The sequence below is a fragment of the Mustela putorius genome, unplaced genomic scaffold (assembly GCF_011764305.1).
Source record: "Mustela putorius furo isolate JIRA1106 unplaced genomic scaffold, ASM1176430v1.1 tig00000095_pilon_pilon_pilon, whole genome shotgun sequence".
In the NCBI taxonomy this organism is placed as follows: Eukaryota; Metazoa; Chordata; class Mammalia; order Carnivora; family Mustelidae; genus Mustela; species Mustela putorius.
In genome coordinates this window covers 26,266,043-26,283,579 of record NW_025421280.1, presented here as the reverse complement: position 1 = coordinate 26,283,579, position 17,537 = coordinate 26,266,043, and the positions used below count along the sequence as shown (strand labels likewise).

Genomic DNA, 17,537 nt, shown 5'->3' with positions numbered 1-17,537 from the left:
TTTAACAAAAGGTAGGCAGAGAGGCAGGCAGAGAGAAGGGGGGAAGTAGGCTCCCCATTGAGCAGAGAGCCCTATGCGGGGCTCGATCCCAATACTCTGGTCCGAGCTGAAGGCAGAGGCCCAACCCACTCAGTCCCCCAGGCCCCCCAGAGGGTTGTTATTTTTTAGATTTTATTTATTTGAGAGAGAGAGTACCAGCGGGGGTGGCTGGGGGAGAGGGAGAGAGAAGAGAAGCAGACGGAAGTCCAATGTGGGGCTCGATCCCAAGATCCAGAGATCACAACCTGAGCCAAAGGCAGCCGCTTAACCGACTAAGCCACCCAGGTGCCGCTGAACGCAGAGTATTTAATGAAAGTACTTGTTTGCTTCGTTTTGACCTATAGGACAAATGCCAGGAAGCATACATTATTTCATGCAGCTAATTTATGTAGGTTTAACACAGTAGCGTGTACTGAACCTGTATTGTTTTGCTCCACACTGAATTTGAAGGTGAATGGGAAAACAGAGTTTCTTCCATAGAAGAGTTTAGCAAGCTGGGAAGAGAGATGAAGCCACTGAGTAGCTTAGGGGTTGTTGCTGTGGGCAGTCTTCCTGAGGAACTGGGTGAGATCCGGCTTCGCTCAGAGTGAGCCCACACTGATGCCATCGCCTGGCAGCCAGTTTACAACTGGTAGTCCAGGTAGAGGGTGGACTGTGGGGAGGAGCTGAGGGGTCTGGGTTTACGGCTTAGAGCTTGAGAGTCTCTTTAGTGACACAGAGGGTAGACTCTTAAGCTGCATAGACACTTGCTCATAGTGGACAGAAATGTCGCAGCAGCATCCCCTCTCGGTCCGCTGAAGGTTGCATGTTTGTCTTATGTTCTTGGTTCTTCCTATTGGAGGAGCCAGCCTTGTGATTTCCCTGTGTTACAGAACACCCTCCCTCTGGCCTGGGAGCACTTCCCTCCAAAGGGCCCTCTTCCCTTGTCTCACTCCCACTAGTCCTTTCAGTTTTCAGCCTCTGCATGTTGGAGTGTTACTTTGTCTAGCACTCTGTTTTATCTTTGTGTTCTTTGAATATAAGACTGAGATGAAGTTATCCTTAGGAGAAATAATTTCAATAGAAATGTTTAATACAGAAAGTGAAAGTTTCTTAATTCTTCAGAAATGAGTGCTATGGCTTTTAGCCCAATTTCTTTCACTTTTGATTTTAGTAAGCTTTTTCAGTATTTTTTTTTTTCTGAAGATTAAAGCCTTTTTAAGCCGTGTGTTTATGCTATTTATATTATAATATTTATACATTATAAATATTTTAACAAATACTTTACTTATTCTATTATAGCTTATACTATTCTGCAATTTTGTTTTCTCATCCAAGTTACTTCTCACATCATTATGTGTTTCTTCACTTAGTATGTCTGTGAGGTATTGGTAGGGAAACTGAGGCTCACAGAATAACAGGATCCTTCATCCAGTTCACTGAGATCTGGCTTCTGTTCTCTTTAGTGTCTGATAGTAGAGGCCGACTGTTGGAATCATCCTTCTAGATCCCAAGTTAAATTGTATCCCTTATACTCAACCTTAATAGGGTTTGATGTTTAAAACTTGAGTATGATGTTTAAAATTTGAACTCTTTAGTATGAGTTCCTTCCAGAACACAGCCACTTCATCCCTGTTGCTGTTGCTCAGAGAGATATATCAAAGAGTGGCTCAGGACTCAAACAGAGGGAGGCCTCTGTTCTGGAAGGGAAGACGTGCTTGTCAGCCAGAGGCTGCTGGCATCAAAATACAGCTTAGCTGTTCTTTTCCCTGGCCCCTCCTCGGGTCTTGGGTTTGACTCTCAAGAATGTGGGAAGCCTCCAGAGGGTGAGTAGAGGGTGTACAGGTCTGAGACTCATCTTCTTTCCCGAGCTTCCTCAGGCTGTTCGGGAGAGTGGATGGGATTCCTGGGTTGAGGCAGGAGACAAGGGGGAGGCCATGCAGGGGGGCATCACAGCCCCAGCCTCAGGATCACCAGGGCACAAACATCCACCTGCACTTTGCATCTGCTCGGAGGCACTCTTTTGGTGGGTGCCCGGCTGAGTCCTGATAGAGCTGCCACACAGCAGGGCCTATATGTTGAGTGAGGAGATTGGCTTGTGCCAAGTGAGGCCAGTGTCTGGATCTTGTTACCCAGCTTGGCATTGGATGCATCACAGGCGTTTCTTCCTTCCTGACAGGAAAGGGGGCCCTGTGCTACTGAGGATAGTTGGCTAGCCCATGTGTAGGCCTCTACCTGTCAGCAGACACTCCTCAGCCTCCCTCTGTGGCTCTGGTAGACCCATGCTCAGCATGTCCAAACTACCCTAGTCCCAGCCTTCTCTCAGATCTGCTCTCTCCCCATTTCAGAAAATAATTCCATCTTTCCAGTTGCTCAGGCAAAAACAAAGCAGTCCTTTCTTTCTTTCTTTTCTTTTTTTTTTTTAAGATTTTATTTATTTATTTGAGAGAGTGCATGAGAGGAGGGTGGTTCAGAGGGAGAAGCAGACTCCCTGCCAAGCAGGGAGCCTGATGTAGGATTCGATCCCAGGACTCCAGGATCATGACCTGAGCTGAGGGCAGTCACTTAACCAACTGAGCCATCCAGGTTCCCAAAGCACTCCTTTCTTGCCTCCTATCCAGCTGGGGCATGTTGTGTTGTCCATATCCTCTAAAGTATCCTAAGTGTTTGGCTGTGTCTCCCCACTGCTTAGTCTCCTTCTCATCCTGATCCATAAAATACAGAAGCCACCCAAGACTTTTTCCCCCACCACCTCTGCTCTAGTCTGTCCCCAGATCAGCCAGATGATCCTTTACAATAAATTGGATACCCACCCCCCAACCTGTCCATGCTCTCCCTGAGGGTAGTCCACACTCAGTACCCTCTTTCCCCCACCTCCTCATGCTCTTCTCTCAGCTCTGGAAGGAGCACCCCAGGTCCACCTTTTAGAGCCTCAGCCTGGTCACTTTTCCTAAGCATGTATCGCTAAGCACTTTTCTCATGCCTGAAACAGGAGTGTTACTGGTAGTATTCCTGCTGGTGTGTTAGTAACTGTATAGTATAAATATTTCCAAGTACAGAATGATAATGCCTTAGGGTTATAGCTCCATGACTTGTGTTTGTTTACTTTTTTTTTTTTTTTTTAATTGTCAGGAGACATTTACTGGTGTTATGTGCTCAACTTGTGCCAGGTGCTTTCATTGGTCTCCTTAGTTTGGTTTAAAAATTCTGGTTCCTACATCATTCACCCCTTTGGAGTTGTTTGAGAATAGGTTTTTCTCCTCTGAGGTTCTCAGATCAGTGAGACAGTGGGATTTTACTAAAATAAAGTAGGTGTTGGCTCAGTTGGCTAGACAGGTGACTCTTGATTGACTCTGATTGGCTCAGGTCATGATCTAGGGGTTGTGGGCTCAAGCCTCATGTTAGGCTCCATGCTCATGTGGAGTCTGCTTGGGATTCTCCCCCCAACTTGCATGTGCATTCTCTCTCTCTGTCTCTCAAATAAATAAATTAATTAAATAAAATCTTTAAAATAAAGTAGCCTTGGGGCGCCTGGGTGGCTCAGTGGGTTAAGCCTCTGCCTTCAGCTCAGGTCATGGTCCTGGGGTCCTGGGATCGAGCCCCACATCGGGCTCTCTGCTCAGTGGGGAGCCTGCTTCCCCTTCTCTCTGCCTACTTGCGATCTCTATCTGTCAAATAAATAAATAAAATCTTAAAAACAATAAAAAATTAAAAAATGGAAAAATATATTGTCAAAGCATTTTCCAAAAAAATAAATAAATAAAGTAGCCTTTGGTAGAGGCAATTACAGTTTGCACTGACCCAAAGCCCCATATCATCATTTCACCTGTGATTTCATGGCCCCTTTGTTCTGGGGTTGCTTTTGTAAGTATACCTGTGTAGCCTCTAGTGTAGCTACAACCTCTTTCTTGGGGTGAGGAAGATCTGGGTTTCATCCTGCCACCTCTCTGCCCCCCATCCCTGTCTGAGGATGTATTAGAGCAGGCTCTGCGAGGGGCTGAGGCCACTTGTGTTTTAGCCTTGCTTTCTGGGTAGCATCCTGTGCCTTAGGCAGCGGCCTTTTGCAGACCTGGGGGCCTCAGCTTTACAGTGGGCGAGCTGCTGTCAGGATATTCCCCTACCTGCATGGGGTCCCCCTTCAGTAAGAGGGAGCTGCTGTTTGTGGGCTGGCCGTTCCTGAATGGGCCTGTGGTAGAAACTCTGTTGTCTTTCCCTTCATTCTACCCTTACTGGCCAGGGATGTGAAGCAGATCCTAATTTGCTATCACACTAATCCAGCCTCTTCACCTGCTCTTTAGAATGTATTCTAATGTACCTCCTCACTGTTTTTTGCAGAGATCATAAATCATGCTTCATTCCTCAAGGCTGGTTTCTTCCCTGTAGGTTTGTGGCCGATCCTGGGTTCATGCCTGCAGGTGGTGGGTGCTAGCCCTAAGTGCGGGAGGCATGGGGAGGGGGGTGGGCACCACTGGTCCTTCGTGTTGCGAGGAGGGAGAAGCTGCTGTTTACCAGCACCTGCTGTCCCCAGGAGCACGTGCCCTTTGTGGCCTCTAAGACAGCCACCTTGTGTGGAACAGGCTCCACCTAAGGCAGGACAGGGGGTGGGGTGCAGAGCTGGAGGCACTCTGTGCAGTGTTCGGCCCCATCCCCACCCCGTACCCCCTCCAGCTATGCTGGTCCTTCTTTTGGTATGGGAGGCATGCAGCAGCCCCCCTCCCAAGAATCCCCCACCAGAGCTAGAGGGGCAGGGCATGTGTGCACTGTCAGGATGGCTGTTAGTTCTGGGCTTAGGGTTGGCAGAGTTCTAGCCCCTCAGCTTCAGAGGCACACACAGCGTAAAAAGGCTGTGTTGCGGGTCTTCTGCTGGCAACCCTAATCAACTACCCAAACTGGGGTGCTGTGGAGGATCTTATGACCCAGGGTGGTCACTAGGGCCGGAAGGAGCAGCCCTGTGGGTGTGAGGCTCTGCTCTGGCCCTTTGCCATTTCTTGTTTTACACCAGTGACAATGAAGTGAGGTCACCTGGGCACTACCTTGGTAGTCTGGTGACTTGGCACACAGCAGTCTGGTTTGGTTCCCCCTCTCCCCTTATCTGTGTGGGCAGTTGAGAGGAAAGACTTCACGTAGGGTCTGGGTTTAGATGAGTTTCATGGATTGGAACCTGGAATTTACAAGGCCAGAGACTGTGCTGGCCGGCAGGGTGAGTGGGTGGGTGAGGGTACCAGGCTGAAGCAGAGGCAGAGTGGGGAAGCATGAGGGAGTTTGAGTACAAGATTGGGGAGGGCATCCTCCACATTGACTGTAGTCCCGCTTCTCCTTCAGTGGGTACCGGGCCAGACTAGGAGCTTCTCCCTTAGGGGCAGAATTTCTTCTGACTAGTGGGGACCCTCTTTCCCTTTTTTCTGGTTCTGTCTCCAGTCCTCTCCTGTTTGATCTTGATCGGCTCCTTTCTGGTCTGGGGAGCGCAGCTACCTGCTGTCCAAGGCAGCTACTGAAATTGTTCCTCTTGTCTAATTCCCAAATGTTCAAGGGGCTCCTGTTTTAGGCCGTCCCCAAGGAAAGATGACCCATGTGCCCACAGTGAGGGAGGGGAGGGTGACTGACACTCAGGACAGTGACTTATCTGCAGTCTCACAGAGACAGGGCTGATAGACTCAGTGAGCGGGCTGACTGGGTTTGTTGTAAAGGCATATCAGAGGACAGAAGCCAGGGACGCCTCGGTGGTTCAGTCTTAAGCATCTGCCCTTGGTTTAGGTTATGATCCCAGGGTCCTGAGATCAAGCCCTGCCTTGGGCTCCCCACTTGGCGGGAAGCCTTCTTCTCCCTCTCCTACTCCCCCTGCTTGTGTTCCCTCTCTCTCTCTCTCTTCTCTGTCTGTCAAGTAAATAACATTTAAAAAAAGAAGGAGGACAGAAGCCATAGAGTTTTAGGCTAAGAGGGACATGGGGGGTATCCTTGCTTTCTCCGAGCAGTTAGGAGACCATATCCACACACAGAATGGGAGGAGAGGATGGGGGGATATTTGGGGAAGTGTGACTGGGACTGAGCAGTTGGTACGGGGTTGGTGGCAGGCACGGGTAGGATGCCAGCAGGGGTTGGCGGCAGATGAAGGTCTTGTTGATATCCTGTGCCCTTGAGCTCTGAGTTCTCAAGCCCCACGTTCCTTCAACATGGGTGGAGCACCCTAGGGGTGACATGACCACTAGGAGACTTGCTCATTTGGACTCATTTGTCCTGCCTGTAGTAGCAGATATCTGAGTGCCTGGCCAGGCCACACTGGCCTGATGTGTGTATATGGGCCATTCTGCCTCCTGAGCCAGCAGCATGAGGCAGCTGTCTGTTTCATTCCTTTCACTCTAAGTCCAACCGAAGGGGCCCTTGGGGAAAGGCCCTGCACTACTACTGCTCATTTGTGGAATTGGCTCCTAAAGAAGATTGTGAGTGAATAATCTCAGGAGGGTATCCCATGTATGATGAAGTGGCCCCCTCATTACTCTGTGTTGCCCCCAGCCTCCCAGAAGGTGGGCTCTGGGACTGGGAATGACTGGCTCTGTCCAGGATAGGCCTCCCAGGGTATTCACTGGTGAGGAAACTGAGGTGCCAGGTGCCCTGCCTGTGGACACAGACAGAGCCTGTGCCTGTGGACACAGGTGCCTTCAGTGTAGGTACACCACAGGTATGAACTGAGATTCTCTGAGCCCATGGTGTATTCCTCCATGGGCCCCATGTTGGTAGACTGGATGCCTACTATCCTGTGTAGAACTGGCACTTTGGGAATTCTATTAGAGCCTGGCAGCTAAATTCTTTTTTGTCCTCTCACGAACTCTGGCTTGGCTTTTAAGACTGACTGAACTCTTGTTGCAGTTTTATTTCCTGTGTCCTGCCTTGTTGGGACATCAAGGCTGGGCTCGGAGTGGCTCCTTTAAGAGCGAGTGCCTGTGTCCCAGACTCTGTTGTGGAATGCCAGCAGCCTCCCTGCAGACAGACATCACTGTGCTGTCCTCTGTCCTGTCTCCGTGAGGGTTAACAACACTTCAGCTTGTTGTCTGGAACCGGTTCAGACTGGTTTTCTGGAAAGTGCTTTGTCTCTCAGACTGAATCCTGGGAAGGGTCATGTGGAGCCCAGTGATGTCATGGGATCAAAAACTGACTCAGCTTTTTTTTTTTTCTTCTTTTCTTTAAATCAAGATATGTGTGTACTGCAGGTACAGGGTGCTGGCACAGTGACGAGCCAGTTCTTACTCCACTCAAAGTTTACCTTGCTGGCAGTCAAAGGGTTAAACGTGACCCCCACCTCTCACCCCCAGAGGTGAGCAGGGAATGAGGAGAATGAGGAGCCTGTCCCTCACTAAAAGAGAGAAAAAGGGTCAACCTGAGGCAGCGCTAGGCTGGACATGGCATTGACCCTGCTCCTGGGACAGTGTGATTTCCCTTTGCCAGATTACAGACACCTCCAATCCAGGGCAGGTACTCAGAATCCCAAATGCAGGGAGTTCAGACCTAGAACAGTTTGCCTCTGTTTGTTTTTGAGTCTGGAGCACAGAGGATTCCCCCTCCTTCTGATAAGGAGCCACTTTCCATTGTTCTTGTCCAGGTCCCCAAAGGTCTCAACTCCCCAGATGCTCCACTGATCCTTCCTAGCCTTCCCCAGGCAGTGAAGAAAGGTCTTGGGCATACTTTGTGGGTTCCTGGATTTGTTGTGCCTACTTCCGCTAACAGCATGTGGCAAGGAAAACTCTCCAAGCTGACACTCTGAAAAAGTTTCTAAGAAGGTAGCAACTTGGTTGTGCCAAGTTTAAATGTCGTGTTTTCTCCTTCTCCCAAAGTTCAGAATGACTGAAGAAGCATGCCGAACACGGAGTCAGAAACGAGCGCTTGAACGGGACCCAGCGGAGGATGATGTGGAGAGCAAGAAAATAAAAATGGAGAGAGGATTGTTGTCTTCAGATTTAAACACTGACGGAGACCTGAGAGTGACGCCTGAGCCAGGAGCAGGCCCAGCCCAAGGGTTGCTGAGGGGGGCAGAGGTGCCGACTGTGGGCAGATGCGAAGGGCAGGCGGGTGACGGGCCCGTGGACATGCGTACCTCATACAGGTGAGCAGGAGGGACCTGGAACCAGGTCTCCTGGGTGTGAAGAGGTGGTGAGGAGATGGGGATGAGGCTTCCCTTCAGGTCTTCAGGAAGCAACTTTGGGTGAGTTGTGGAAATGGCTGTGGGTTCTAGTCCTGGCATCGCTGTGCTGTCCTGGACAGACCTCCCCACTGGGGCCTGGATATCAGTGACAGAGGGTGTGGTTTTCAAAAGAGGAGGGATAGTATTCTCCATCAGCTCCCTTGTAAGGCAGCAAGTCTTAACTAAACTCCTACTTCTTGTCTGTTCAACTGATGCTTTTGATTTGTGGGAAAGCTCAAGAGTTTTTAATTTGAATATATCTCCTTGCTTTGTAGATTTGGGGTTCAGGAGAGCAGGGGTTCTAAGCTTCTTCTGGGTCACTGGGCTGGGGGCAGAGTCTGGAGTCCACCTCAGGGATACCTTGTACTTGTGCCATCACTCCTTATAGCCAGCCCATTATGAGGGAGGAGATCATTCTGTTCAAGTCTACTGTGGTGTGTGTTTTGATTTCTCCTTAGTACTGATTACTTCAAGAGTAACTTTACTGATCCTCAGTTTTGTGAGGTTCTTAAGGAGAAAACTTGGAAGAATTAAGACTCAATGTTGTTCCTGTCATACCCCCTGCCCCCCACCAATTTCTTCACTCAGCAACATTATTTTCTTGTAAAGAGAGGTCTGGGCCTGGCATCTACTGTTACTGCTCCCCTCGGAGGTCTGATGAGAGAACCATTCTCTCTAGAATGTTCACACCTAGATGTCTTTTGAACCAGATATGCCACAACTGGTGTGTGGCCCTCCTGGTCCTCCCTCACCAACTCCCTGGTCCTCCCCTACAGACTCCTTTCCAAGTCTGTTTGCCCTGGGTGGGGGTTAGGGTAGCAGGTGCAGAGCCAGGGAAGTTGGGAGCATGATTGTTGATTAACTCACACAGGGATGATTCTGCCCTGCAGTCTTCATGTTAAATTCATTTTGGAGGCCAGATTTTCAGAATCCTACAGATTTCAGAGGTCATTTGGCCTGACATTTCTCAGCTTTTACAATTCTTTTTTTTTTTTTAAGATTTTATTTATTTGACAGACAGAGATCATAAGTAGGCAGAGAGAGAGAGAGGAGGAAGCGGGCTCCCTGCCAAGCAGAGAGCCCGACTCGGGGCTCAATCCCAGGACCCTGGGATCATGACCCAAGCCAAAGGCAGAGGCTTCAACCCACTGAGCCACCCAGGTGCCCCAGGTTTTACAATTCTTAACCTCTCTGAGATAAATGGGAGAATCCAACCTTTTCTATGGGGAAAGCATTCAAAGTGGATTGGGGGGTACTTTCTTTTTCTACTACCCCAAAAGGCCTTTTTCTGTCTGGCTCTGCTTTTTGCTCTCCCTGTTCTGAAACCAGAGGCCTCTTTGAAAGCTTCAGAAATAAAATCGTTAAGTCTGGGCTTTCTTTCCTTCCATCTGACTTGGTCCTTAGTGTTTCAGGTGCTGTCTCAGGTAGCTGAGGAGGAGGAAGAGCCCCTGCCTGTGAAGATCTGCTGGGTTCTTCTTGCGTCTGGGCTCCTGGTGTGCATTTTTTCCTGTAATCACCTTGTTCTCTGCAAGGCAACCCAGCAGATTATGAGGGAGAGATTACCACATCTTTCTGTTGACAAAGCCTGGGGCTACATTTGGCCTTTGGGCCTCTTGCTTCCAGACTTTCCCCATTATGCCTATTGACTTCCAACCCAACGTTACTTGGACAGTTTGGTGTTTTTGAGGTTGGTGGGGATAATATCCTTATGACACAAAGGAAACAAGGGAGCAGGGATCAGAGATTAACCCAGGCACACAGGGCAGGGGTGATCCTACAGGACTAGAGACTCCCCAGGGCACTCATGGAGCAGTAAGAGAGTGGAAAGAGTTTGGCTCTGGTGGCTGGTAGGCAGAGTTGGGGTCACATTATATTCCCTGACTGATCTTGAGCAGATGGTCTTTTTGTTTCTTCGTTAGTAAAATAGGTGATAGTCTCTGCCTTGCTGGTTATTGGGTGACAGGTACCCAGAATTGGTCCTAGTGTGGGAAGTATTGGTGACAACTGTCCTAAAGTCTACACTCAAAATAAGGTGGTCTACATGTAGAGCTAGTATGTCCCTGAGTTTCGACATAGAATATTCTGTTTAATTTATTTAAGAAGTACAGTTGTGAGTTTTGACAAAAATCATAGGATTAGGTATATCCTACAACTATTCTAAAACGTACCTGTTCTGGAGTGCGTGGCCCCAGCTTCTGTGTTAGAAACAGGTGGTCTTTGAATCCTTCCTTGTTGAGTGCATCTGGTTTGAGAACATCCCTTTAGGAACCTCCCTGTATCATGGTGTGGTTGTTCCATTGGTTCTCAGGTTAGTGTGAAATCCCACATTGGGCAGATCAAAAGGCATAGCTGTACTAACCATAGTTTAAGTGGGTTGAAGCTCTTCAGCTTCAGGTTCACTGAATCTTGTAAAACTAACAAGCAATTTTAGATGGTTCTGAGAGAATTTCATTTTTTCTTTAAATTGAGATAGAGGACACATACTGAAGGGTGCTACTTGATAACATTTACCCAAATGTGAACACATCCTTACAGCTTGATTCAAGAAACAGCCTTGAAACCCCCTTACGCCTGCTTATTGTCACCACCACAAGGGTAACCAGTTTCTTGGCTTCTAATAGCATAGGTTAGTTTTTCCTGGTTTTGCATAATACATAATGGTATTACACAGTCTGTACCCTTTGCTTGCTTTCATTCAACTGTTTGTGAGATTTATCTACATTGAGTTTAGCGGTAGTTAATTCATTTTCATTGCTGCATGGTATTCTGTGTATAGAATTTCTCTTTGGCTTTGTTTCACAACTGCCTCGTTTTCTTTCACACTGTTCTGTTCTTTTTTTTTTTTTTTAAGATTTAAAAAATTCATTTGAGTTAGAGTGCATGCAAATGAAAGCATGAGTGGGGGGAGGGTCAGAGGGAGAGGGAGAAGTAGACTTGGGGTTTGATCCCAGGGCCCCAGGGTCATGACCTGAGCAGAAGGCAGACATTTAACCTACTGAGACATCTAGGCGCCCCTCAGGCTATCTTATGACTCAAATTGGACATGTTGAAAGACTAAAGGGAGTTTCTGGTAGCTTCTAGGAGAGAGAATTTTCTTTAAGGAAGTGGCTGATGAATTAAAATCACCAAGATAAAACTTTTTTTTTACTACATTGGTGTGATGTGTAGCATACATAGGAAGACCAAAGGGTAAAATCAGTTCTTTCCCTCTCAACAGTTCCCCTCTCCATCTCTGGCAGCTTTTCTGTTTTAGGCTCCCAGTTTGTGTGTATTTTATTTTCAAAGTAAATCAAAGCTGGAGGGTAATTTCCAGCAACAATTGATTGAGGAGAGATTTTCACCCCCCTCAACTATAAAACAGGACGAAATAAGCCCAAAAATGTCAATCATTTCAACACTTTGGAAATTGATCCGAGGCATATAATGATCTGAGAAGTGTTTGTGCTTAAGGAACTACTGAATTTTGGGTAAGAATAGTGAGAATATGTGTGAGGATTTAGCCTGGGGCTCTTTCCATTCCCTCTCCCCAGTTCTCCTGGTAGGGAACTTCTGCCTGGCAGGTGCAGGCTATGAAGATCAGCCCCTTTGCAGGATTGAGAAGGGGCTCATTCGATTTAGGAGAGCTGTGGACAGTAGCCCTGAAACCTTGGCCTTATTGGTTGGAGTGACAGTCTTAGAGGTGGGAAATGGGGAAGGACAATGACTCTGTTAGCCCAGGATTGCAGTCATGGTTGGGGCAAGACAAAAACTGAAGAAATAATGTTCAAGAACATACGTGAGGAGAATTCCTGCCTGCTCTCATTCAAAAAGTTCAACAGACCTCAAGTAGCGGAAACACAAAGTGATCTGTACCTAGACACATTATAGATAGTCAAGATGTTACAAGCCAGAGAAAAAGAAAATCTTTAAAAGTAGCAAGAGAAAAGGGGCTTATTACATACAGGGGAGCATTCATATGATTAACAACAGCTGGCTTCTCGCCCAAGATAAAAGCTGAATGGTATTCATGAGCGCTCAAGGAAGAAAACTGTCAACCTGGAATTCTGTGTCCAGCAGAACTCCTTCAGAAATGAAGGCAAAAAAGACATTTTCAGGTATAGTCCGAAAGAATCCACCACTGGCAGACCTGCCAGTTCTTCAGGCTGAAAGAAAATGACATGTTGGTAACTTAGGTTCCCAGGAAGAAAAGAGCACTAGAAATGGTAAATGTGTGGGCTAACATAAGAAACTTTATTCTTATTTCTTCTTAAAACACATAACACTATGTAAAGTGTTAACTGTAACTAACATTGGTCATAGAATAGACCAAAATAACCATTTCATCTCTGTGGAAATTGACCAAAGCATACCAAAGTCTGTTGTGTTTATAATGGTGACAGATATGTCAGAGAATAATAGTACAAAACAGGAGGAATGAAATGGAGCTCCATTGGGGTAAAATTTTTCTACATTTTACTGGAATCAAGTTAATATTAATTTGACGCAGATTGTGGTTAATTAATAAGATGATCATTGTAATCTCTAGGGCAACTATTAAGAATAACTTTAAAATACAGTTTAAAAAATCAGAAGAATTTAGTTGTATACTAAGAAATGTATAACACAAAAGCAGACTGTCAATGAGGAACAACAAAAAAGGAATGTATGTACAACACAACTAGCAAAATGACACATTAACACATATAAATCCAATCAGATGAATTACTGTTTTAAATGTGAGGGGTCTAAAAACCCCAGTTATCAAGGCAGAGGTTATCAGACTATATAAAAAAAAAAAGCAAGATCCCACTTAATTGTATATTGTCTATAAAAGACACTTACTAGTTTTAAGGATGCTTTATCCTTTGGTAAAATAATAGGAAAAGCTATACTATAAGTAACCATAGGAAAGCTAGAGTGACTGTTACCAATGTCAGATGAAATTAACTATAAGACCAAAAAATAGTACTAGAGCCAAAGAGCGACATTTTATAATTATTTAGCAGGGAGACAGACATACCAGTCATAAGTTTATATCAACCTAAGAATAGAACCCCAAAATACCTGAGACATAAACTGATAAGGTAGTAGAAATCACATTTTATCAATTATTGTTAGAGAATTCAGTATTCCACTCTTAATTGGTAGAGCAACTAAATAGAAAATTGTTAAGGTTCTAGAAGACTCAGAGAACATTGTTGATCCATTTGGCCTAACAGGAATCTATAGAGCACCAGTGACTACAGAAAACAGAATACATCTTTATACATGCTCATGGAACATTCTCCAGGGTAGACCAAAGGCTGGACCATTAAGCAACTCTCAGGGATGGTTTTGTTTTTGTTTTTGTTTTTTTAAAGAAAAAAAAACCCACAATAACAAGTGTTGGTGATGTGGAGAAGGTGGAACCCTCATACTTTGCTAGTGGAAATGTAAAATGGCATAACATTCAGCGGTTTCTTACAAAGTTACACATGAACTTAACACAGACCCTGCTTTCTATCCAAGGAACATACTCAAGAGAAATGATAAAAACGTGTGTCTACACAAAGACAGGTACGTGGGTGTTCACAGCGTAATTCATAATAACTGAAAGATGGAAACAATCCAGATAGCCAGGCAAAGATAGATAAAACATGCTATAGGGGCGCCTGGGTGGCTCAGAGGGTTAAAGCCTCTGCCTTCAGCTCAGGTCATGATTCCCAGGGTCCTGGGATCGAGCCCCACATCAGGCTCTCTGCTCAGTGGGGAGTCTGCTTCTCCCTCTCCCTCTGCCTATTTCTCTGCCTACTTGTGATTTCTGTCTGTCAAATAAATAAATAAAATCTTTAAAAAAAAAAAAAAACTTGCTATAACCATGCAGTGGATTACTATTGAGAAATCTAAAAATGAACTCCCAATTTGTGCAGCAGCTTGGATTAACCTCAGACTCCCCATGCTGGTGGGGAGACAACAGACCCAGAGACTGCATGTTGTATAATTTCATCTATGGGGAATATCCAAAACAAACTTATTATAAAGTCAGTGACCGGTAGTTGCCTGGGGATGGGGGTGGGTGGGAGCAGTGATTAACATCTCATGGGCACAAGGGAACTTTTGGGGGGTGGTGAAAGTATTCTAAAATTAGATTGTGGTAGAGATTGTACAACTCTTAAGTTTATTAAAAATCATTGAACTATACTACAGTGAATGAATTTTAGGGGTATGTAAATTATACTTCAATATGGACATTTAAAAAAATTAATGAGCTTAAAATAGTTTGGGTTTTTTTTCTGGCATCCATAAACGTGCTCATAGTAAAACAAAAATCCACAAAGGTGGAACTTGAGCCTACTGGTCTTGTGAGACCAACCCAAAGGTCATGGACACATGCTTGCCCTCCTCCTACCCCACCCCAAATCAGGATTGTTGGAAGAGGCTGGAGTTGGGGCAGGCAGAGGAATCTATGTTGGGTACTCTATTTTGTTTCTGTGATAAATAGATTCTACTCCTATACTTTCCTATAGAGAGTCTCTTTCTTTCACAAGTTGCTGATCTTTAGAAATAATCTGGGCTATGCACAGGTGAGAAAAACTCCCCCTACCCCCACTTTCGGGTGGAGGAGCATTTAACTTAATAAAACATGAGCCTTTTCTTTAGAGGCTCTGCACCTGAAAGGTGAGGACTGGGTGTCTTGTCAGTCTGGGCCTTTGTGGGGTGTGGGCTTCATCAACAGCCACCCGCATGCTTTACTGAAAACGTGTATGTATATGCCTTTTTCTGAGACATCGGCCCTTCCTGGATTGTTAATAGGCCAGGACTAGGCTGACTCTGTGACCCACATTGTGACAGTTTCTGAAAGACTGATGAATCACAGACGTGTACCCCTGAAACAAATAACACATTATATGTTAATTTAAAAAAAAATGATAGGATAGGATGTGATCACAGCTACTTTCTGGTGTACTATAATATGAAACAATGTGCAGAGGTCTTGGAGACAAAGACTAGAGATTAAGGGGTATAGCTCATTGGGGATGGAAGTCCATGGGTGCCAAAGCAAGACCCATCTCTACTTCCTCATTTTATCTGAGCGGAAACAGGGCTGAGGCTCCCTGGGTCCCATGGGTGAGGCAGGGACAGTCAAGTAGGCCAGCTTCCACTTCTCAATAGCCTGCTATGTGGGCCTCAGTGAATGTGGGGCAGATGTTTGGATGACTTCCCTTCCTGGCTTCTGTTGGGGTGTGTGGCCTTTGGGTAGCTGCATGTCTCCCTCCTAGCTCTGCCCATCCCTCTTTCCATCATGCATCTGATTTGCTACAGGTCAGGGCTTCACTCAGACTGAGGGCCTGCCCCCTGGGTAGAAGGGGCTCCTCTCTGCCACTGAGGGGTCCATGGCCTACTGGCAGTAGTCTGAGCCATTAGAGCTGTTCCTGACTTGAGTTTTTCTGGTTTTCCACCTCCCTAAGTCAAAGCACTTACGAACTCAAACAGACTAAAAATGCACTGAAAGCACCCTCTGTTTACCAGGCCTGCAAAGCAGGACCCTTTCGTTAAAGTTGGTGTTTTTGATGACAGAATCACTGTCCCATCTTTCTTTAGAGACTTTGACAGTCACCAAGGATATCATGGGGGTGACACATCTTTAAAGAAACTAGTCACCAAAAAAGGGGGAAAAAAAAGAAATGAGGCACACCTTCTGTGTCCAGAGACCTCACCGGGGCTTGGTTGTCCTGCAGTGGTGTATTGTGTGCGGGCACATCACCCACATTCACGTCAACGCCTGTGTTCTCCTAAAACCAAAAATGAATCTGAAAGTAACATGTTGCAGCTGCCTGTTGTCTATAATATGGGTTTATATGGACGGCCTTGTTCTGTTCTGCATAGAAATGGGGCCTGCAGGTAGAGGGCTGCATCCCTTCACTTACCCAACAGGACTCCCTAGGTGACAGGTTGAGTTCTTGTCTAGCAGATGCTGTTTACAAGCAGCCTTTTGGGAGAGGAAGAATAAAAACTGGAGTTGCCTGCCCTGTGAGGAGATAAAGTGCAGAGAGCCTCTCCGAGTGTATTTTTCACCTATGTAGTCCAAAGCCTTAGGAGGATACAGAACCTAGTAGTCACCATAAAAGTAGCCATTTAAACATTTCCTGTCCTCCTTGATGGGATATACTCTCTCATCCTCTCATAATCGTGCCTCCTCTCAGAAATGGATTCTAGAAATGGAATCATGCATGAGCTCAGTGGGCTCTGGCTTCTCTCCATGTGCTTTGGGACTCATCCCTGTTGTATGGAGCATTTTGCTGATTTTCTCGTGTGCGGGTATGCACGCTGTATCCACCCACCTGACAATAGACACCGGGCAGTCTGCATTTTGGGACTGGTGTGAGTGTGGCTCCTGTCATCATTCCAGCAGGTCTTTGCAGGGCCATCAATCCTTCATTTATCTGCTTAATACTTAGGGTTTGAATTAGGGTCACAGAGTACGTTCATGTTGAATTATTTCAGAGAAACTGCTACCCCCACCCCGGCAGTGTCCAGACTGTTTTACTCATGGGTATGGGGGTTCAGCTGCTTTATTCTCAGTTTGGTGTCATCCTTTACAAATTTAGCCATGGGGTCTACAGAGGGGTCTGGGTCCAGGTCCTGGCATGCTCTGGCATGCTAGTGTGACTGTTACCTCTTTCCCATGGTGATAGAAGGGGGATGGAAACAGAGTGCTCACCAGCTATGTACTGACCTCAGCCCCATCTACTCTGTTCTCAGGACCATGCTCCATCACAGCTGTGCCTGTCCTGACCAGCTGTCTGCTGGAATGTATGTTTTTTTCTTTCTTTCTTTTTTTTTTTTTTTTTTTTTTTTTTTTTTTTTTTTTTTTATTTATTCATCAGAGAGAGAGGGAGCACAGGCAGACAGAATGGCAGGCAGAGGCAGAGGGAGAAGCAGGCTCCCCGCCGAACAAGGAGCCCGATATGGGACTCGATACCAGGATGCTGGGATCATGACCTGAGCCGAAGGCAGCTACTTAACCAACTGAGCCACCCAGGCGTCCCTGGAATGTGTGTTCTTGAGTGAGTTTGGTGAATGTGACACAGCTGTGGATGTGATGGCTTGGGTTTTTGCACAGCCTGGGTAGGTGCAGTTTTGACTCTCACCCTGGCTCTCTGACATCTCCCTCACAAGGATTGGATGCCCCCACTCATGCACCCCCTCTTTATGTGTGAGAGCTTTGGAAGTCTCAGATGGCAGCCTATTTCCTTCTGTATGACCACTTGCCTGAGTCTGGGGGCTCCTGCACTCTTGTGGAAGGCTCTCTGGAGCCCCGCCCCCCTCCAGCACCTGTTGTGGCCTGGCTGCTGCTTTCTCTTGCTAATTCTCTGTCTTTACTGCT

General features: G+C 46.4%; 1 protein-coding gene across 6 annotated transcripts in view; it reads left to right on the top strand.

Moving 5' to 3' along the window:
• GATAD2A (GATA zinc finger domain containing 2A) overlaps positions 1-17,537 on the top strand; it is a 105,128-nt gene that overhangs the window by 59,109 nt on the left and 28,482 nt on the right. For 4 of the 6 annotated variants that reach the window (XM_004760857.3, XM_045081063.1, XM_004760858.3 and 1 more), the window contains one exon: positions 7,845-8,113. In XM_004760857.3, the coding sequence (XP_004760914.1) occupies positions 7,845-8,113 (269 nt within the window). Of the gene's footprint in view, positions 1-7,844; positions 8,114-17,537 lie in introns of those variants that run through there. The other 2 variants (XM_004760859.3, XM_045081079.1) reach the window with 1 other exon arrangement.